Source organism: Achroia grisella, unplaced genomic scaffold (assembly GCF_030625045.1).
Source record: "Achroia grisella isolate CSIRO2021 unplaced genomic scaffold, CSIRO_AGI_Agris_v1 utg3539, whole genome shotgun sequence".
In the NCBI taxonomy this organism is placed as follows: Eukaryota; Metazoa; Arthropoda; class Insecta; order Lepidoptera; family Pyralidae; genus Achroia; species Achroia grisella.
The window spans coordinates 181,531-206,367 of record NW_026712814.1 but is presented as its reverse complement, the minus strand read 5'-3'; the positions used below and the strand labels follow the sequence as shown (position 1 = coordinate 206,367).

At 29.9% G+C, this 24,837-nt stretch overlaps 1 protein-coding gene across 13 annotated transcripts in view; it reads right to left on the bottom strand.

Moving 5' to 3' along the window:
- Positions 1–24,837, bottom strand: part of LOC131843881 (zinc finger protein 628-like) — a 117,998-nt gene that overhangs the window by 23,791 nt on the left and 69,370 nt on the right. For all 13 annotated transcript variants that reach the window (XM_059192650.1, XM_059192647.1, XM_059192654.1 and 10 more), the window contains one exon: positions 17,236–17,470. In XM_059192650.1, coding sequence (XP_059048633.1) covers positions 17,236–17,470 — 235 coding nt within the window. The remainder of the gene's footprint in view (positions 1–17,235; positions 17,471–24,837) is intronic.

Below are 24,837 nucleotides of genomic sequence, written 5' to 3'. Positions count from 1 at the left end.
AGAAGAAACAAAAAAAAAGGTATAATTAATATCGGCAATTAATTCGTTTCATTGTGAGTCGTTAATAAAAGTAATTTGTGAGCGGTGTGCGTCATTTTTTTTGTTAATTTTTACTGTCTAATTAAAATTCTACGCCTTTTGTTACCCGTTCTCTTCGTTTGAACTTTTGTTTTGGTTCAACTAATGAGTGCAATGTTGTGGAATTGGAGAGAAAAAAATACGTTTGTTTCAAAATAATATCTTATATATAAAATTCTCGTGTCACAGTTTTCGTTTCCATACTCCTCCGAAACAGCTTAACCGATTCTCATGAAATTTTGCGAGCGTATTGAGTAGGTCTGAGAATCGGCCAATATTTATTTTTCATCCCCCTAAATGTTAGGGGTAGTCCACCCCTAATTTTTTATTTTATTTTAAGGCAACATTTTATTTTATTTTTTGCCGGGACAGCTAGTTATAATATAATAACGGCAGATATATTTTTGAACAAGTTACCCCGCCCCGGCGTCAAGTGGTCTATATAAGATGAAAATATCTGCAAATGCTTATATTTCAATATGTTTTTTTAATATAACTTATTATCATTTCATCATCATTGTGAAATTTATAGACTGATTCTGCTGTATTTTCGTAATGTTTCATTGAAATCCATTCATTAGTTTTAACGTGAAAGAGTAACAAACATCCACTTTCGCGTATATAATACTAGCTACTCGCCCCGGCTTCGCCCGGTGTACATGTATTATACATATAAACTTTCGTCTTGAATCACTCTATCTCTTAAAAACAAACCGTTTCATATTCCGTTGCGTATTTTTGAAGATTTAAGCATAGATGGTGACGGACAGACAGCGACAGCGACTTTGTTTTAAACTGTGTAATGATTAGTAAGAAGTATAATTGTTATATATGAATAAGTTATAATTCCCCAATATAAAAAGAAGTAATTTTCAATAATAAAATTTTATGTAAAGCAATTAAAAGTGGGTAATTCTTTATAAGTCCTATTTAATAACTAATCGCGGGGCGACACCTCGAGAAAAAATTGCTAAAAGAAATTCCTCCCCAATATAATTTCCTAATCGGCGGACCGAGCGTCCGGTTCCGGCAAAAAACTCAGATACGACCTTCTTATACGACGCTCTTGTCAAATTTCGATTTATATGGATACGCCTTTATATATTATTATATATAAAAATGTACCCACTTATTCACTTTTCAGTTCATCTTGCTTCAGTAGCTGGGCTGAACTAGAGGAATAAAGTGTTATATAAAATGTGTCATAAATAAATTAGTGACGTTGATATAATAGAAATATGTAGCAAGAAAGAGAGTGAATAAAGAGATGACTGAAGAAGAAAATGAAATTACGCTGATCCTAAATGAATGGTATAAGGAAGAAGCAGATAATGATGACAAGTATAAATTAATTTACTTTTGAATCTTAAAAATATCGTATTTGTTAAAGTACAATATGAGTAGTTTCTACGTGAAAGACTAAGAAACCATCCAGGATAGCAGAAAAAGATTCTTTGACATGTTTTATAATAGAAGAATTAACACGGCCTGACATTTCACCCATTACGACTTCTTGGCGGTAATTTGCAGCCAAAATATATGTATAAATATCAGCTTTATTCATACTTTTGGCGCCATACACATTTTCTTTCTGACTCTGAATAAAATATTAAACGACGTATCCACACAATACAAACGGGAGTTCGTGTCAATATTTACTCGGGGAAAAGAAGGCGGCAAAAAATAAATTAGGCAAAAGCTCATTTTGCCTCAAAAATCGTCGCAACGACATCTGGGGTCCGGGGCCCGGGGCCCGGCGAGGGCGCGGAGTGTGGGGGACCGGTTAGGGCGAAGACGTGATTTCTTTCCCATTACTATTTGAGTACTTAAGTGGTTCGTTACCTACAGATATATACGACTGTATTCATCGGTGGACGAAATTTTAATTAATATCACCGTTTTATACCTTTTTTACGGTTATTTTGTAATTTTATATTTTTGTGCATTGCATCCGTTCATATAATGTATAGTTAGAAAATATATATAACGTTATTATGCCGTATAAATTAAATTCGCTATTAAAAAATAGAGGTTGGTGATAGAAGGGCGAAAATTTAAGGTTGTATGTATTTTTTTAATGCCAAATCAGAATTAAATGAAAATAAATGTCCAAAAATAAAAATAAATGTTAGGAGTGGACAAATCTAATCACAGTGTATGAAAAATAGATAGTAGCCGATTTTCAAACCTACTATTTTCAGTAGGTTGAAATTACTATATTACTATATTGAAATTCAAATCAAATTTAATAAAAATTGATCAAGCCGTTGAGGAGTATGGTAACTCACATTGTGATACGAGAATTTTAAATATACTTAATAATCTGTATTTCTATTTTATTGTATATATGAAATCCTACATATATATTACTGGGAAACATTAAATATCTGATTAATATGTAGTTTAATAGTTTGTTACTTAATTATGAAATTAACTAATCATTAAGAAATTAATCATAGTACACTGCTCTACTTCCAATAGCTGCGAGTTCAATTCTTTGCACAATAAAAACATTTGTATTCACGTGTATGTTTGTATTGGTCTGGGTTTTATATGTACATTATTTATGTATTTACAAAAAAAAAAAAATTTTGTCTTTCTATCAGTTGTCTAGTAGACATAACTCAAGCTCCGCTTATCTTGGGACTAGATGGCGCTGTGTGAATTATCCAGGGATACTATTACTTTCATTTTTAAGCCGGTAGTAATTTTTTTATGTCACGGTAACATATGAAATTGTAAAAAGGTATATATTTAATGTTTATTGTGAACATCGTTATTTAAAACATAACGACTACCGAAGTTCTTGTCCGCAAAACAAAAATCTAAATTTTCCCAGTGAAAACACTCGAAAATAATTGAAAGAAAACTTCAGAGGGTAGCGGCGGATTCTTTTTGGATAAAAAAGCAAGGGTTTAACCTTCGGTTTATTTTAAATTATAAACTCACCTTCAACTTTCAAATCTGTTACCCTCTGTACATCAAATTATTAGAATTTATAACCAATCTTGCTGTAATACAGGAAAGAAAAAAAGAAAAATATTTGTTTTTTTTTTATTTTTAGTAATAATATCTTTCTAACCGTAATCTTGTTGTAATATAAGAAAGAAAAAAAAATATAGATATATAAAATAAATAACCCTGGACAATTAACACAGCTCCATCTAGTCCCACGGTAAGCAGAGCTAGTGTTATGGATACTAGACAACTGATATATATTTTTTATTTGTAAATACATACATAATATACTTAGAAAATATCTAGACCGATACCAAACAATCATACAAATTAATTCAAATGTTTGCACCGGGCGAGGAATCGAACCCGCGATCATCGGAAGTAAACCGACGTGCTAAACCGCTAGACCACCGAGGCCGTCAATTTATATATTATTATTAGTATTCATACCTTGTAATATAGGAAAGAAAAAAGAAAATTTTGACCAATTAAAAATTATGTATATATTTGTGTTTATTTAAAAAGTGGACGTCTACAAGGAAAAAAGTTGCAACATTATAAAACCGCATTTTGTGGTAAAAGAAATATCTATATACCTATAAATAGGTTCGGTTTGTCTTTATGTACTTAATTAGGCATGTAACAATTACGATGTGGTTATTCGTTCATTTTATAATGTTTTTAAATGGTAATCCATTTCTGACTTCAATATAAAATATTTTAATGGTCAGTAATAAATTTTTAAGTATCGGTAATAAACAATATAATAAATGATATAATGTCTAATTAGTAAAAGTTTTTAATTAGATTTTTTATTAATAAACTAGCTGTTCTCGCGACTTCGTCTGCGTGGAATTTAACTTTATTTTTCAAAAATAAAAGTAGCCTATAATTACTCCTTATTACATTAGTTACTTGCCAAAAAAAGTCCCATCAAAATTGGTCCAGCCATTTCAGAGATTAGCCGGAACAAACAGACAGACATACAGACAAAAATTGTAAATAATGTTATATTATAAATATACTTATGTACCATATTTATATTCATATGCATGAAGTAAAAAACGGTTATATCAATATTACAAACAGACACTCCAACTTTATTTATATGTATAGATAAGTAACTCTTATTAATATTATAAATGCGAAAGTTTGTGAGTATGGATGGATGCTTTTTACTCTTTAACTACTAAAACTACTGAACGGGTTTTAATGAAACTTTACAGTAATATAGCTTATACATTAGAATAACATATAGACTATAATTTAAATAGATATTATGTAAATTGGGTGAAATATAATGAAGTAAGTGTGATGCAGACGAAGTTGGGCGGGTCCGCTAGTATAATAATAATTATACCCCTAGACAATTAAGACAACGCCATCTAGTTCCAAGCTAATCCGAGCTTGTATTGGTACTAGACAACTGATATAAATACTTAAATTATTTTTTTTGTACATACATAAATAATTTATATATACGTAAGTCCAATACAAACAATCATTCTCATGAATACAAACGTACTGTGCGAGAAATCGAACCTGCGACCATCGGAAAGTAAAGTGTTCTAAACCGTTAGACCATCGTGGCCAATATATAAGATATATAAGTAATATGACGTTGTTTTTAAAGGACTAATTTGGCAAAATATGACGAAAGAAGGCAGAAACAGAGAACAAATAACGGGAGGCACCGACGCGCACTAATACAGACGCAAACATTGGTGAAATCAAATAAAAACCGATCGTCTGAAACAACCTTTTTTCCATCTCAGTATCTGCAAATAGACAACATCGCATACTCTGAGTGCAATGTTTTGATACTTGTCATTTATTTGACGGCCTCGGTGGTCCAGGTTTAGCACACACCGCCTTAGTTCCGATGGTCGCGGGTTCGATTCCTCGCACGGCACAAACATATGTATTCGTGAGTATGATTGTTTGTATTTACGAAAATATATATATATATATATATAGACATATAACACAAGCTTTAGCTAGCTCAACTTGGTTCTAGATAGCGCTGAATGAATTATCCTGAGATTAATATTATTAATATTTGTTATTAACGTTTTATATGTATTATTTCATCATATCAGTCATAAATTTTTGAACAACATCATTCTTTTTAATCCTATCCACATAAAATTCTTATAAATGTAATTCTGAACAACTTTATTTAAAATAGCAACACGCCAGTTTCTTGCCCGTCCTTCTTGTGATGAGTCTACGTTCCGAATAAGTGGTAAAATAAAATAAAAATTAGACTATTCAAAAATGCTTAATTAAGTTTATTTCGATAAAGTTTATTTCTATTCTATTCACAAATATTAAAAAGGCAAAAGTTTGTGAGTAGGGATAAATGACAATCCATACTCACAAACGAAGACAAATGATACACAAACATGTGTATCATTTACATAAAAATACTGAAGGGATTTGGATGAAACTTTACAGTAACATAGCTTATACATCAGAATAACACATAGTCTATAATTTAGAAATATATTAAAAATATAATTGGGCGAAATGTAATGATGTCAAGTAAGCTAGTTACAAATAATTTTACAGCTGTTGTCCTATAAATGAAGTTTCATGTTAAATATTTTATTATCTTGATATATGACCTTTACTACTGGGTTCTACCATCTCGATATACTTTTCTTTAGTTGTACAGCATCTTACGCACAGATCTTCCATTTTTTCTTTGATTGCGCGTCCACGACTATTAAATATAAAGTTTTACAATCTTTATTACAGCCAATATCGAAACTTATTTTATAGTTATACTAATTCTTGATTATTCCAATCAAAATCTAGACGTCAATGAATTTATTGTCAAGTATATATTTGGATATGAATTATGGCAATTGAAATTTAAGGATTGTAATTAAAGTTTTAAATTACTTCAATATTTATATTATTAGATTAGTAAGAATGAAAGACTGTTACTGATTGAGCTGACCATAGATTTTAACTGCACTTATAAATTTAAATATAATAGTATCTAAAGTTTTTTTTAATGCCGTAAGTATCTGAATATAAAAATATTTGTAACTATTAAAATGCATGTTTATAACAATCAGAGCGATGACACCAATTTTGAGAACTTTGTAAAATATCTTACGCACATATATACGTATATATTTATATATCAAACCAGAATATTTTGAGAACACCTATGTTTGTAGTGACTTTCATTTTGGACAGTATAGCGCTGATTTTCTATTGAACGCGTACTTGTATATGATAATTATAATTAAATAATTATATTTATTTGTGTATGTTTTATAAAAATATTATTTGTACACCAACAACTTATTTGCACAAACATTGGTTGACTGGTAGAAAATGTTATTAGGTATTAAATCCGCTATGTGTACCGCTTTTTACTTCTGTATGTGCATTAAAGTTATTTAAATAAGGAATAATATGAATATACAGTATAATCACTTTCATCAGCTTCAATAAATCTATCTATTTAGTTTAAATGCATGCAATCGGTATCTTGAATCTGCGCTTCGTTTCGGAAATAATAAATGATAATAAATAATAAATGATTGAACTCATGTAAATGTAAGGGTTTATATGATTCAAGTTATTTCCTCCAAAATGCAAGTGTGGTTAACTAAAAGCAAGACTAGATTATGGCTGACTCAGTTTGGTTTATGACTTTTTATGTTGTAATAAATGAGTCAGTACAAAAAATACATTAATTACCTAAATATGAAGTCAGGATGGTGTGTCATGAGAAAACAGAAAGCAAACAGTCAGTATTGTTCTTGATAATATATATATATACTAGCTGTACCCGCGACTTCGTCCGCGTGGAATTATACCTTATTTTTCTAAAATAAAATAATGTCTCTAAAATAAAAGTAGCCTAAGTTACTCCCTATTACATCAGCTACCTGCCAAAAAAAGTCCCGTTAAAATCGGTTCAGCCATTCCAGAAATTAGCCGGAACAAACAGAACGACAGACAGACAGACAATAATTTTAAAAAGTGGTTTTTTGTTGTATCTTCCGTATTTATATTCATATCCTTGCAGTAAAAAACGGTTATTTCAATATTACAAACAGACACTTCAATTTTATTTATATGTATAGATATTTTGCTAGTAATCCTTTGTTTAATATATATTTTGAAGAGTGATAATGGCATGGTGAGTCCGACTGCGTAAATGATATTTATGGTACCAGGGAAGGGTAATAGATAAGAATGAAGCCTGTTTTTTTTATATTAAAATTATTGCGCGTTTGACCGCAATCTCACTTGATGTTAAGTGATGATGTGGTCTAAGATGTCACACGCAAGCTCAAATAGTGTCTATTGACTGTTTGCCAATCATGGCAAATTCACCAGGAATTAAACACAATAGTGTCCAGGGAGAACTGCGTAAGGATAACCTAACCTAACAAATTTTTTATTATATATTTTACAGCTCTGGATACAAATAGTTTTAAGCCCAACTTCCCTACAGTTTTATACTTAAATATTGCAAGTATCAACACTTATCAGTTGGAGTATTCAACCGTCCTCTTTTCTCGAGGGTGGCACAAAGACGTGATGGAAAATGAAAAAAAGCGACGGAAAAAAGATAACAGGGACCAATCATGAAAATTCGACCTTTATTTGTCGTGGTATTATTGTTTTTTAAATAAATTTGTACCTTATTTCTATCGCGGTAAAGAGTTTTTATACTTCCAGGAATGTAATAGAAAGATAAATATTATATATACTAAATTTATTTACAGAAAAATACACGACTCATTACATTATACGTATAAAATACAATAAAATATGGACTCTATATAGTAATAATAGATCTGATTTTTGAGAAATAAAGATACAAACTGTATGCAACCCTAAGGCCAAAAGCAGCTGAAAATCTGGAATCTGTGCAGCTTTGATTTTATTATTATTTGTGAGTCGTTATAGCTTTATTAGTTGTTATAGCTGTTACCTACATTGAAGATGGTGAAGTCTATACTTCACTTAAAGTCTAAACAACTCTATGGATTTATATTTTATTTTTTATATTAACTTACGAAAATATGTACTTATACGGCGACACTACTTTGATAAATGTAAAATTTATTAAGTTTCCAGAAGATTCGGCTGTATAGTCTTTTACCTTTGCTTCTCCACTTGGCGAAAAATATATTACTACTAAATTTCCTCTGTTAAAACCTAATATTTTTTTATATTAGGGTACTAAATATATATACCACAAGACAGCCCTGTCGCGTCCCACTGGGACAAGGATTTCTTGCTGCCCTACACGTTTTTCCATTATTTTTTTTTCCACTAAATGATAAGATGGATTAGGTACTCAAGTTACAATTCCCAAAGGTATTCACTTCATTATTCCCCTCTCCTTGAGATTATTTTTGGGGAATTTAAATATGGCGCAGATTTGACGTATGCTGTGGGCGGGAAAATTAAGATGGATGATTTTTTTTTTAATCCAGAATAAGGTTTATAAATTCACTATCGTAGTAGATATTAATTGTTAATTTGAAAATATTCTAGTATGATTTTTCATATAAAAGAACGCGTATGTTCATCTTTATAATTCTATTTTTTTATTATGTCTCTTTCTATTTATGTAGTATGATTATTGGTATTGGTCTAGACTATTCTATATATTATGTATGTATTTACAAAAAAATTATCTATGTATTTATATCAGTTGTCTAGTACCCATAACACAAGCTCTGCTTAGCTTGGGACTAGATGGCGCTGTGTGAGCCCTGAAATATTTAATCGCGGAATGAAATGACAACGAACATACAAATATTCCTATTTAATATTAGATGACTTGTTCACGTAACACTAACTTTATATATACTAGCTGTACCCGCGACTTTGTCCGCGTGGAATTTAACAAAAAAGTCAATTAAAGATTTTTGCTTCAGCTACCTGGTAATAAAAGTCCCATCAAAATCGGTCCAGCCATTTCAGAGATTTTCCGGAACAAACAGACAAAAATTGCCAAAAAAATGTTATTTTAGTGTACTCATGTACCGTATTTATATTCATATGCATGTAGTAAAAAACAATTATTTCAATATTACAAACAGATACTCCAATTTTATTTATATATATAGATGTACACAAAACTAATGAATGCAATGTCTAATTATACATGTAACTAGAAATGCACCATTAGAATAGTATAATTATCTTTATTTGGCGATTCAATATCGCAATAGTTAAATTTAAAGGGAATGTATTTGAACGTTGGCCGCTACCGCACCGCTGTGGTTTTCATACGCCGAATATATGATGGTTCTGTATACATATCTCTAATTTGTAGTGCTGCTGCAGTGGACCGCGAGGTATTTGATGCACGCGGGTTTGTCTGCTTTTTTCGGGTAATAAATTCAATAAATAGAGTGTTTATTACCTTATTGTAAGTAACAACTTCAATAAATTAACTTGGGTAACAGATATTGATTAGTTTTCCAATAGAATATGTAATTTAGTTTTATTATTAATTTAATATTATCTAATTTTATTATTAAAATGGTTTTTTATGGTTTTAGCATATGTTTTAATTTAGTAGATTGTTACTTTTTTTGATACCAGATATATGACTTTATGAGTACTTATGACACATACACGCCTCTCGTGTTAGTATGTAAATTTATTTTATACTAGCTGTAACCGCGACTTCGTCCGAACTTTATTTTTCTAAAATAAAAATAAATTAAGTTACTCCTTATTACATCAGCTACCTAGCAATAAAAATCCTGTCTAAATAGGTCCAGCCATTTCAGAGATTAGCCAGAACAAACAGACAGACAGAAAAAAATTGTAAAATATGTTATTTTGGTATATGTACCGTATTCGTATATTTATATATGCATGTAGTAAAACACGGTTATTTCAATATACAAACAGACTCTATAATTTTATTTATACGTATACGTTACTATTTGTGAAAACCTATAAGTGGCCTTTCTGATTTAATATTATTTATCACTATTTTTGTCAATAGCCTTGGTTTTCCGAAAAAATAAAAATAAAAAAAGCAATTCAAGTACCTAATCTATACGCATACTAATATTAGAAATGCGAAAGTGTATCTATCTGTCCGTCTGTCTATTTCTTACCTTTTCACGTCTAAATAACTGAATGTATTTTAATGAAATTTGATGTGTACATGTAACATTTCTGAGTTACTCAGCGAGTATAAAATATATTGTGATACCACGTTTTAATTATTAATATATAAATATAAAACTGTGACATACACATCTATATTTATACAGAGACTTGTTATTTTATATTATAGTTATTTAACAATATATAAACCGACCTAATAAAAACGCGTTTGATCTTATACAAAACACAAATATTTTCCTGTTATTATAAATTTATTACCTTAGTGGTGTAGCGCTTTATCAGCTAACTTAGGACATTTATGGTCGCGGGTTCTACATCCGCATTAGTTTATAATGTACATATTATAGATAAAATAAAAATTATGGGAACTGCATATTACAATTGTTAATTGGTACAAATTTTTTTTTACCACCTTTGTGGTATTTACGAAGTCGGGTATCGTTTGGCTCTGAATATGATTTTATGGAGCCCTAAATTTGACTCCATAAGAGAGAAATTATGTCTTACAAAATGACATAGTTGACACTTATTTAAATAGGACAGATCTTGCAATTCTTAGGATAGACGTTTAGGATTGGCAAGGTCTATTTTTTACTTTAAATTGGGGTCAGAAAATTTTAATTTAGACACACTCGTTACATCTATATTCATATACATACATACGACTATATAAATATATAAAATTCGTTATTGGACATAGATTTGAGTTTTGAAGAATAATTTTAGGGCTACCCTAAATAGGGTATATTTAGGGTAGCCCTAAGATTATTCTTTAAAACTAAAATTTATTCTAGACATAAAAATTTATGTTGACAACACGCAGTTGAGATTAATCAAATTGATGATCAACGGCCCCGGTAGTCTAATGGTTTGGCACAACGCTTTACCTACAATAGTTGCGGGTTCAATTTCTTGTACGGTACAAACATATATATTTATGAGTATGATTGTATCAGTCTGGGTATTTTATATATATATTGTGTTTTTACAATAAAATATGTATTTAAGTACTCATATCAGTTATCTAGTCCCTATAACGTAAGCTCTGCTTAGCTTGGGACTAGATATATGTATGTATGATTCCTCTATTAAAAAATTCATGTCTGTATTTTTTTTTTATTTCCTAGTGGTGTTAAAAATTGATAAAAGATAACAATTGTTGCAAAACTAATTGGCGTGGAAGTTTCATTAACAAAAGGCAAAAGATAAAAAATCGCAGGTGGACAGGGGCCGGCCCTTCCGCTGCTGAACGCGAAAACTTGATATTAAACTTCAGAAACTTGAATTAAGGTGAAAAATTCGCAGTGAACGAACAAAGGATCGTTGTCCAACTCTAAAAGGGGAGATATTTTAATAATTTTCCATACTTTTTACTCTCTGAACTTTTATAAAGTTCTTTTTTTTTCTATTAACTTTGTCAGTGATTTAAATTGAATTTTATAAACGACATAGTCTAATACCGCTACGCTGCTTGTCTGAATGCAGGTAATCTGTGTAATTTTATATCTGGATCTGTAATATGATCTATTTGCGTTGCAAATTTTCATTTCTTTACGTTTAACGATAACTTACATCCTTCCATCCAACTATCCTCAAAAAACTGTATCTAGTGTATAATATAAGTGTATAACTTTACGCTAGATATTTTAAAGGGTGGACAGAAAGAACCAAGAATATTTTAAAGAATGTATTACATATGAATGTGGTTAATATGATTTATATCTATTCATTATATTTATACTCTTATAGGTAGAGTTGTTTTATTGATAAAACTAATTTCAGTTTATATATGAGTTATATTGAAGTGTATAGTATTAACACAGTATCTCTCTTTCTTACACGTCATCATTTACTTAACCAGGTATTAGATCCTAATCAGAAAATGTATTGTGAATAGATAAAAAAATAATAGACGTACCAACAAAAATAGTTTTTTTTTAGTTTAGTGAAAAGAAGCACCCAGAATGTTCATATATATAGATACAAATTTTATATCATACGGGAATCGAACTCGCCATCATTAAAAGGTGAGGTAGCGTATCAATCCCGTGTACCAACATCGGTCGTATGTAAACAAACGGAATACAAATTAAATTAAACTATGACAGTTACAGCGCGAACAGTGAATTATATTCCCTATTTAACAATTCCGCCACAACTTGTTTATATGTACGTACATAGTACATAGATGTGGGGTGGGGTCCATCTCGCGTGTCCGGGGGGCGGAAGTGAGGGGGGGGGGGGATAGTGGAAATCAATAGAATCATTGCACCATCGCACACCGCCGATGATTGAGAATAACCGCGTAAAAATACTCGAGTTCCACTTCTATAATTCAAAGTTTTCAGAAAAACTAAAACATTCAAATTTGGAATGTAGTATATAATTTATTCATTAATACATTTAAAATTTTAGTTTTCTGAAAACTTATATGTAAAGAAACTAAACCTTTCAAATTTGAAATGTAATAGGTTAACAATTTATGAATAAATTATATATAACATTCCAAATTTGAAAAGTTTAGTTTTTATGAAAACGTATACCTAGGTTTTCATAAAAACTAAACTTTTCAAATTACATAGATACAACACCAGTAGGATAGGTATAGATAGAACACCAGTATACTGCCATATTTGTGATACATATGATAATTATTAGGTCCGATTTGAAATGTCTTCTATTTGGTACTGTTCGTTTGTGGTTATAGTTAATTATACTAAACTAATATTAAGGAAATATAATCAAACAGTTATAAATGATTACGTGTTAACCTCAACTTCCTTCGTATACTATTTATTATATACTAATCGTAGAACTTTTTTTTAAATCCGTTTAGTTACTAATTATTCAATCATGAAAACAAACAGAAAGACAAATTATTGTTATATATAATAAAGAATGAACCTTTATACGAATTGTTATGTAACCATTTCGTAGGCACTATTAACCATAGACATCTGTTAAGTTAAGTTGAAATTAGTACGAAATATGATATTGTAATAACGGTTTAATAGCACAAATTGGTAATATTGGACAGTGTACAAACTAAGCAATGAACTATTCAATTATCATAATATCAATATAATAATATTATAGGCCACACAAAGCCATCTAGTCACTAAGCTAAGCAGAGCTTGTGTTATGGGTACTAGACAAATTATATAAATACATAGATACATTTTTTGTAAAAACATAGAAAACACGCAGACCAACAAAACCAATTATACTAATGAATGACAATATTTGCACATTGCGAGGAATTGAACCCGCGACCATCGGAAGTAAAACCATGTACTAAACCGCTAGACTACCGAGGACGTAACGTACGTACTAAATACCTACCTTATATTATCTTATTCCAAAGTTCCTTCGTTCCTCTATCTAACAGACATTTGTTCCATTGCCCAAATCAAAACATTTTAATTAAATTATTTTTCTTTTAATGCTGAAAACAAATAAATCGATAAACATCTATTCAGAAGCTTTTTACTTTTAAAAGAAAAGCTCAAGTTTTGTATCGTAATGTTTTTTGTTCGAGGCCCATTGTTATGCAAAGATATTCAGAAATAATGCCGGCGTACGGAAAGCGATTGATTCGCTTTATTTTTATTGAACAAACGGGACCGGTGTTGTTTTAAGTTCATAATATATATATCTTATATATCTATATAAGATCGCGTCATCTAGTTTCAAACTAAGCAACTGAAATAGGTCAGACTGAGGTACCGAGTTTATACAAAATCACTTCGAATGTGTTATTTACAAACTATAAGGTAAGCCACAAGCTCGTTTGTCCCCTATGCTATGAAAAAACCTTACTAACTTGATATATTTATTATGTTACTTGTTACTATTATCGGTAACTTAAGGTAAGTTAATAATTAATACGTACAGTAAACCGCAATATATATATTTATAAATAAGTAACTTAACTATTTGTTTCAACTTAGATTTATAATAATATATTTAGACAACTTACAGCACCATCTAGTCCTAAAATAAGCGGAACTGGTCTTATGGATACTAGAAAACTATAATAAATGAAGTCGCTTCCAATGTCTGTTCGTTTAGATGTTTTGAACTACGCAACGGATTTTAATGCAGTTTTTAGCAATAGATAAAGTGTGTGAGCAAAGCCGGGGCGGGTAGCTAGCACGTTCATAATATATGTTAATAATATATCTGAAAATTAACCACAGTATATATATTCATAAATACCTAAGTTGACGATAAGTAGTCATATTGTGGCTTGTAAATATTTGTTTCAACTTAGATTATGCCAATAAGGTAAGTTTGATCTCATTTATAACCGACTTTGAAAAGGAGGATGTTTTTAATGCTATATATTTTGTATGTTACTATTATATCTTGGCAATTTTAGGAATATTTTTGAGAATTCAATAGTAAATTATGTATTTATTGTCAAAAAGTGCATAAAAAACGTAAACAAAGGTTATTCGCGTACAGTACGGTTCTTTATGTTTCTATTACTATGTAGATTAAATAAAAACTATTCATATATCAGTTGCCAGCGTTTATAAATATTGCTACATGTGAAAAAACACGACAGTGTCATGTGTAGACATATCCAAAGTAGCAATTATGACAATTAAAAAACTCATTTAACACTCGCCACTAATAATCATCGAGGGAGCGAATGTTTAATTATATAATTTGTCACTTTGACTATTTGCCTTTGCATCTATTTGGATTTATAAAATGTAGTCGTTAAAAATATATTTTCAAAAGAACTTCGATCCATATTACAAATTTCAAATTTTCGAATATAACAGTAGAGTCAAATATGACCAATCAAAAATATTGACTACAAATTTGATATTAAATTAAACATTATATCATATTCTATTCTATTTTTAAATAATATACTTCTATAATATAATTATAAATTTATCAGAGTTTCGAAAATAGAACATTACAAAATTGAATTTTATTTATTTATTACTCGTCGTGAATCTCTCTGGGAAGAATGGTTATTTTATATTTTATTCGGTGTATTAATTTATTTATTTTCCGTATTAATCTCTATTATATTAGCATTAGATCAGTTTTTTGATCGGCATGTATTTTCATACTTGATTCTGTATCTCTATATTATATAATCAAAGAATTTAAACGTTTTAAATTTAGAATGCCAGCTGCAATCAAGGTTCTGTACGATGTCTGACGTAGTAGGTAGGAACATACTCAGTATGTATGTATATTATACAGGTGTAATAATTTTATTATATACCATTAAGTAGTAGATACTCCTTGGGACTGTTATTTAATATTTGATTAAAAATTATAAGTAATCTATAGATGTGGTAGAGTCAAATACTCCATAATTTATCTGAAATATAATATACCTATACTGAATTATTCACCATAAATCGTTTCGTTTTATTACATAAACCTTGCGAAAATCTTAAAATTTCTGATTCTTATTGTGAATTATGAAAAAATTCAAATATATAGATAACATTATTGTAATATCTCTTACATATTGAAGTTCAACGTTTTACACAAATATCAAATGAATCTATTAAACACTATTCAAGTAGAAACATACTTAAATCTTAAACTAGGTGTTGCCCGGGACATCGTCTGCCTTTTATTTGAGATAAAGATTGAGATGAAATAAAAAATAGAAAATTGTCTATGTTCTTGAGATAATCTATGACAACTTAGTTTCATGTTATATTTCATTAAAATCTATTTAGCCATTTAAATACCGTATACCGTTTAAATAGTAAGAGAGAGAGACTTCGGTTTTAATAATATTAATATGAATAATGTTGTCAGTATTTCAAGTGACTGAAGCTAAAGGAAAGTAATGAACTTTCCTCTAGCTTCGATACTATGTGAGTGGGAGTTACGTAGTAACTATATTAACGATACACTAAACAGGTTTTATATTGAGAATCTAATCAAATAAAGATAATATTTACTCATAATGTATTCTATAGCACCATAAGCAATGTTCCTTCGCCTTAAAATACACGTGAATAAACAAAGGCGCAGTTAAAAATTCCAAACAAAATGAATGATTCAAATTATAATGCGCATAAGAATCGACCACCACACGCCAGCTATTGGCTAGTTTGAACGTGGAAAAACACGTGAATTTTTTTCTAAGCCACGTAGAATATACGTCTGTACGCACGGCTCGATCTCATTGGCCGGCTGCGAGCACGCCTCTGCCTATTGGACAATTTTTTTTCCCGCTTTTCACGTATACGGGCAGTGGCTTTTTTTTGTCCGTAGAAAACCCGGGCCAATGGTCGCTCGTAGTTTATTAATTATAAAAGTTGCTCTAGTTGTTGCATTTTTGCTGGCATGTAGCGGATTTATTTTTGAGCGGGAACGCCGTTTTATGATGGTCGTCGCGTTTAAATTTGGAATGTCTGGTGAGTACATCCCGTGGCGGGTGCGTTCCTGTTTACGATTCTCTGGATTATTTTAACGTTTATTTAATAAATGCGCTTTAGTTGAACACAACTCGCAATTAATTTTGTATATTTACAGTTTGTAAGTATTTGTAGGATATTGTGGACCAATACTTGACTTTATTAGAGTACATCGGAATTGCTATTTTATTATAATTATTTATATTTTAATACCAGTAAAGGATAATGTATATTACCTACATATTTTAATAATTTAATTTTATTATAATTATTTTATCCTAACGATAGCAGTAAAGGGTAATTTATATTACATACGTGTTTTAACCATTTATAATAAAAAAATGTGCCATGATTGCGAATACTGATAATTTACAGACTAAACGATTACTTAAATGGCAAACGTGAATGGCAATTGTCGTTCATGCACGAGATTTTCATTTAAAGTTAGACATAATACCTATATAAGTAAACAATATACAAACTGCCTATAGAAAAAAAGTCAATTGAGTTTCTTGCCAGTTTCTCACAAATTTGTATGCTGAACTGGATAGTAGAGTGATATAAATACAAAAAACTTGACGTTCAATAGTAAACCTATGACTTACATGAATAAATGATTTTGGATTTGATATGATTTGAAATAAAATCTACCACCAACCTGTATGTAACCTGGTGTGCTGTTGTACATGGCTGAGTTGTTTGAATCTCCTGTCGCAATACGAGCATTTGTAAGGCTTCTCCCCAGTATGCACCCTGATATGCTGCACGAGCTGGTGGTTGGAGCTGAAGGACTTGAGGCACTGCTGACACTGGTGGGGCTTCACCTCGCCCCCTAGAACGCCACGCTGGAGTTCCCTCGCGTGCATCTGCATTGCGTTTTTGTGCATGAAAATCTGTAACAAAAACATTCATTTTGTACTACAAAGATATTCTAAACATAAACAGTAAAGGACGTTTTATCGCATGCCTACTACTTATTATTGTGTAGAGAAAAACCACAGCTCCTATGAATATCCTTTAATTCTTATCTATGACGAGTCTAGACAGCTTTGAAAAAGAGAGAGCACAATAGATCTTTGTAGGTGGTAGTGTTACAAGTCTAAAGTACCCGACAATAGACCAAACCTAAAGTATTAAAAAAAACGTATTTTTTATAATGCTATAGCTTATGGCCGCGACTTTGTTCATAGTACACGGGACATAAATAGATAAATTGTAGCTTATATAGATTTTATCTGAAATACTAGGTCGATGTAGGTAAAATATTTTTGCAACTATTCTTTTACCAGGTGAAGAAAACTTTGGTGAAGAAAAGTTAGTATTCTGCATTCTCTGAACACAATAATTCCTCATAATTTCTTCAAAATTGGATTAAGGAATGAAATATAAAAACAAAATACTTTTTTTAATTTTATTATGTTTTCATGTAGGTAAGTATAGATTTAAAAAAAATCATAACATAAAATAAATATATTAAATACAAAAATGCTTAGCAGATAAACACAAAAGATATATATGCAGGTATATACTCATGTACCTGTACCTGTATTAGTTTAGTATATAAATTAGATTACAACTATGTTTTCGTTTCTTCGAAAAACAAACACTGCAGGCGAACCGTAGATGAGTAAGGAAGTAATAACACAAAATGTATGTATGTCCGTACGTACGGTGTTAAGTTTCACGCGGGGCGTCCTATAATTTTGCCGCGGCAAAGAAATTGCCTTCCCGTAAGTCAGATAAGCGAAATTATAGGGACTTAATATTATTTATCGCGGTGCTTACAACGTTTTCGTATTGTTATTCCTATTTCTTGGGCAATTATAGAAATAGAATAGAACTGTAAAAAAAAATTGAATCTTTATTGAACTTAAACTTTTTTTTTAAATTCAAACAACTAGAGCATAATGAGTAATATAATTTATTTAGTCGACATAATACGTTTTTCTCTTCCATTCATCCCTGTTCGTAGTCATCTCGTTATTTACTTCCTATCCTGCCATATCATCTTTCACACAGTCCATCCATCTCTTTTTCGGCCTTCCTCTGCCGCTGAAACCATCCAGGTTTATATGTAACACCTTCCTTAAAATATTATCTACTAACAAAAAAGTTATAAACTAATTTTAATACTAATATTGAAGGAATAAGGATAGTAAATAGAGTCGACTTTATTTTTCCAATAATAAAAAAAAAATCGCCACCGTAACTCGTCTTGTAAGTTCTAAAAAATAAAACTACATTACTAGAGTATTATCTACTAGTAAAAAAAGTGATAAACTAGTTTTAATACTAATATCGAAGGAACAAGGGTAGTAAATAGAGTCGACTCTATTATTTCAATTTTTTAAAAAGATATCGCTATCGTAACTGGTCTGGTAAGTTCTAGAAGCGTAGTTTTATCAATAGTCGGTTGTGTTGTATGTCGTAATCTCTTATAAATCTGTATATGTATATATAGTCGGTATAGTATGTATACACCACAGTATATTTATTGAAAACCCTTAGTTTGTGCGATTGCAAAGAAACGACTTTGGACACGCGAGCGTACACTGCCGGCCAATATATTTGGTCTAAGATATGTTTATTTATTACAGTTTATTGCAGCTTTAAAAAATATAAAAAAAAAGATATGTTTATTTATTACTTTATTGTATCTTTGAGAAATACAAAAAAAAAACAGAATATACATAGTATGTAGGTAGAAGCGGTCTTATCGCTCAAGCCATCGATTTAATTAAAAGTAAATTCCATGACATTTTAGTTTTCATAAATAAATTCATATAATTTGTATATAGATAATACATGTAAATAAATAAAAAACTCAGTAGTAGATAACTAAATAATATACAATCAATATACTTTTTTTTAGCACAGGGGACAAACGAGCTTACGGCTCACCAGGTGGTAAGTGATTACCGCTGTCCATGAGCACCCGCAACGTCAGGTGAATTGCAACTAAAATAGTTAAACAGTTAAAATTCTATGTAGCTTTTCTAGACTGAAATTCTTAACACGCCCCGTATTAGAATTTTTCAGCCATGAAAAAGCAGTATCCCCTCGGTAGATGATATATCGTGTTGTGGGAGAAAGAGAAAGGCTGGTGGTGAAGGAGATAGGTTGAACTTTTACTTCCACTATGTCATCACACAATCTTTATTTATTTTAAATGATATTAATGCTTATGAATAAAAAAATCTGTATATAATGTGTTTCGCGTGGATAAAGCCATGATAACCAACTAGTAACATCACAATAATGACATGTACAATATAATGTACAATTACTTTCAAGTCTTCAATTCCTACAATGGCTTCGGTAATTGCAGTAAACTGTATGATTTTCTTTCTATATATTTATTCAAGGTCTCGTATAAAGTATACAGATCAAACAACCATTAAAACTATATATAAAACTACATATAAATTAACGTTTTTCGTATTTACGAGATGTTATGTAATTTTAGCAATTGTATATATGTATTTTGTTATTTCAAAACTGTCACGTTTTTCTTCATATGTAATTCTAATTTAATGAAATTATACTACTTTATTTATACATATCTATTTATATATGTATAAATAAAGTAATCCTTATTTTCCTTTTTCATGCCGTAACTTGAGAAAGCATTAAACGATTTATATATAAAATATATAAATAAAAAATAAGTATTATAAAACTTTTGTAATTACATATCTTTATTTTATTATTCAAAATTATAACATTTTTCTTTTCTTCATATGTAACTCTTATCTGAATTACTTATATATATAAAGTATCCTTATTTCTCTTAAATATGCCATAACTGGAGAACGATTTAACCGATTCCATTTATCTACTCTGTTATAGTATTCTAATGCTTTGTAATTTCTTACGAAAATAAACATAGACAAAATTATCGAGAAAACTTCAGAAATTCAAAATTCAAAAAATCTATTATGTAAATATAATAACAGTATTCACTAAAGTGACACATCGTCAGTCGCATTAGCTAGTGATTCAATAATTCGAGATGAATCCGTAAATGACTAACTTAACATTTTTTTAAATATATAATACAACATAATTAAGTTGATTATCGCATGCCTCATACTTGTTATTTTGTAATTATTTATATATAAAAAAACAGCTATTCAAAAGAGCAACACACAAGTTTCTTGCTCATTCTTCATGTGATGAATCTGCGTTCCGAATGAGTAGTAGAATCAAAATATGACTATTCAAAAGTGCTTGTGATGAGTTTATTTGAATAAAGATTATTTCTATTTGTATTTTAATATCCAATGTTATCAATAGTATTGCGCATAGCAAAGTATTTGATGAGATAAAGTCAAAAGGACAAACCTACGGGGTAAAGGTTTCATAAGAAGTTTCTTATCATAAATATAAGAACTAATTACAAATCAAGCTACAAATGAGAAAAACAAAATAATTAAACATAACGGATCCATTATAGATAAACAGAAATAATTGTAAAAGGTGCTTCCTATAATTTGTAACAGTAATATTATGAAAACAGGAAAAAACGTGATGTGACAGGATAAGAGGCATGACATCTTAGTCACATGATAACGTAATGTCTGTACCAAAAGTCAGTCTATCATGCTACATAAAAATATATATTTTAATTTGCATTTATTTATTTATTCTTTTGTACACATAATTGTATACATTTCGGACTTAATTCCTGATGCTATACTCAACCAACCGTCGCGAGAATCAGAGATAGTAAGGCGGTGCAATTTAATAATTGGTATTAACATATAAAAACAGATAAATAAAGAAAAATAATATATAACGTAAACATATTTATGCAAATCTATAAATATACTAATATATAATTAATCAAGCAAAATAGTGTTATTTTCTGACTGGTATAGAAATATGTATTAATTATTACCTCCACTAATAAATCCGATGGGCGGTAGTCCCACATTTTAAATTAACTAAACGAAAAAACAAATCTGGTACAGATATCGGTAAGAACACGTGCAGTGCTCTATAATGATGCTTAGTATAATGTAATATATGAGTAAAACATTTTTAGGGAAGGAAAAATTGTGTTAAGAGCAAAAATATGTTTAAATCGAAAAATATATTAATTTTAATATATAAAATGTCGATTTATATGATACCTATTTCCTTATTTATGGATGAGACATAATTATATTAAATTGTTAAGTGAGCTAAAAATATTACATCTCTATATTCTGTATTGATAAAGCAGGTGTTATGTTATACAATATTATATATATAATATAATATTTTTATATTTATAAATGTGTACGTCAAAAATATATTTTAAATCGAAAAATATATTATATATATATATATTATAATGTAATAGATCCTACATATTTGCTTAGTTCATTTTAAAAATAGAACACATTTTATATATAACAATGATTGTGAAACACGTTTTTTTAGAAATTTGTTTGTCGATATATATGAAATATTATGACACAATATTTTTTTTTTAGATAAATTGTAATCTATTATACTCATCCCTACAATGTTTATAAAACATAAATTGTTTATAACATATAAAACCAACTTCACAAGAAACCAACCTTTTCCTAGAAATACCACTTAATAATATTTTTCAGCTGGATATTCACTAAAAATAAAATACGAAATAATTCTCATTTTTTATAAACCTAACGTGTTACAAGCGTTTAAGGTAAATATGGTCAATTAAGTGAATACACCTGAAATACAGTTTGAACTGCAAAGTTAAATAAATTGGAACCAATTATTTTGGCCGCAACTGTAACCCTTTCACGCGTGTTAGAAAGTGGAACCAGGCACGCGGATCACGCAACCAAGGAATTGCAAAGAATTTATGTTACTGATGGGATATGACGGGATCTAAGGTTCTATCTTTACGCCATGTTCCTTATGGGGTGGACAGAGAGAATCCAAATATGTAGAATTCTTATCCCATATACCTTGATTGCTTTATCTACTTCAATAACAAACATTAGCTGTATAACCGTTTAGCATACTACATATACAGCTTCACGTTCGGATGGTCGTGGGTTCAATTCCTATGCAATACAAATTATTTGTTTTATTTATGTTGTTCATATCCACATAGGTTGTATACCTATATTGTTTTTTATAGAAATTGTTTTGTTTTACGTTTTGGAATTAAACTGAAATGGCATACTGCTCACCTGATGGTAAGTAATGACTATCTCGTCGCCGTATAAATGATTACGAATATCACGTCATCATATGACGCATGTGATACTCATGCGTTGCCATTCCGAGGACTAAGATGCCATATCCTTGTATCCTGTAATTTCACTACCATATCTCACCCTTCAACCGAAATACTCCTTTCAAAGCAAGCTGTTTGGCGGCTGAAACAGGTGTGACTGGATATGCAGACGACTTTGTTCAAAGTCTACCTTAATAAGTAATAAGTTATTTATCTCATGGCGCCAAGTACTAACTTAATAATTAGTTAGGTAAGTATAAGTACATCTGTAACTATCTATTTGCATAAATAATTAATTAAACGCAGATAGTAATGCGATTGTACAATTATTCATATTTAATTAATTTATATGCAAGTCATGTATTTTAATTTGATCGGTTGGTCCAATAAATATTTATTGCGTTTTCTACAATTTTAGATGCTTGTTCTTGTCTCCCGAACTATTACTCTATCCAATAAATATTTGTTAGTAATTATGCGAATTTAATTCGAAATTCAAATAAAAAGAAATTGAAAAAAGAATAATGAAATGTTAATTCTAGTATTTAAAGTTCGTGCTAAGTTTTCCCGCCAAAATATCTAATTTTAAAACGTTTCTGTAATCGAAGTAATACTGGCCGTAAATTACTCTGGCCACAAAATAGTTGTTTGATTCTATCAAACCAATCGCTGTATTATAGTGCAATTAGCAATTAGAATAAAAAAAGTAAACAGAATCGAATATGAAATTCAAACTAGAAAATGAATACAGAATTTAAAGGTTTTATATTTAAAGAACATGTGATGTTAGTTTTAAAATATTTCTCACTGGCCATAAATAAAATGTGTTTCAATTAAAATAAATGTGTGATAATGACATGTAGCATAAAAAAATATATTTTCAATTTTGGTACAACTTAATGAAGTGGCATCGTCTCATTATTTCTATATTTAAAGAATTTATAGATATTCTCACGTAAATATGTAGTTTTAAAATATTTCTCACTGGCTCTAAATAAAACATGATACAATTAAAATAAAGATGTCATAATGATATGTGGAATAAAATTGTATTTTCATAATTGGAACAACTTCATCAAGTGACATCGTCACATTATTCTATATTTAAAGAATTTATAGATATTCCTGCCTAAATATTTCTCACTGGCCATAAATAAAAAGTATTACAATTAAATTAAAGATGTCATAATGACATGTGGAATAAAAAAGTATTTTTAAAATTGGAACAATTTCATCAAGTGGCATCGTCACATTACCGCGTACTCGGACTTCGCCCTCGGGGCGTAATTAGCGGCGTAAAAAATTGAACAAGCAGTAAAAAAGGAATGAAAAATGCACGGCCCATTCTGTGTAAATTGTTCCGAGAGTGGGCATTATGGCTCTATTAAGAAAAATGACTTCCAACCCCTTCGGTTGGCGTTTAACAAGATTTTTTTACTGTGGCAATAATGATTGTCGCGAAAATTACACTTTTTGCAACTTTTCAAATTTACAACCTCCCGTACGGCGATACCGTGGTACTTAAATGCTCTGTTTTTCCATAAAAAGACCACCTGCAGTTGTGAGGGGAGAGAAAATGTTTTGTTTTTTATGCGTGTGTGTACGTTTCACATCTGAACCGATTTTGCTGATTCCTATTATTATTAATAGAGCTTAATTGGAGATATAATGTAATCGATATATATTTAAATCAATAATTATTACATATGTATATAGACAAAGTATTATAAGGGATGTAAACTTGTTATATTATAAAAACTCGAAAGTTTATAAGTATGAATGGCTAGTTGGATAGATGGATGGTGGTTCGTTACTCTTTCTCTTGAATGGATGTTGTTACAACTTTCATCCCCCGTTTTAACTTACTTCAACATTTTTTTTTTCAACAATCTAAAAAGTAAGTTAGCTTCTAACTTTAAAAATGACGATACTTCCATACAAATTTTTATCTCCCCTTTCAACCCTTTACAACCCCTTTTCCCATTAAAAAGTCTATGGTCCTTTCTCAAGGTATAGACTATCTGTGTACCGAAATTT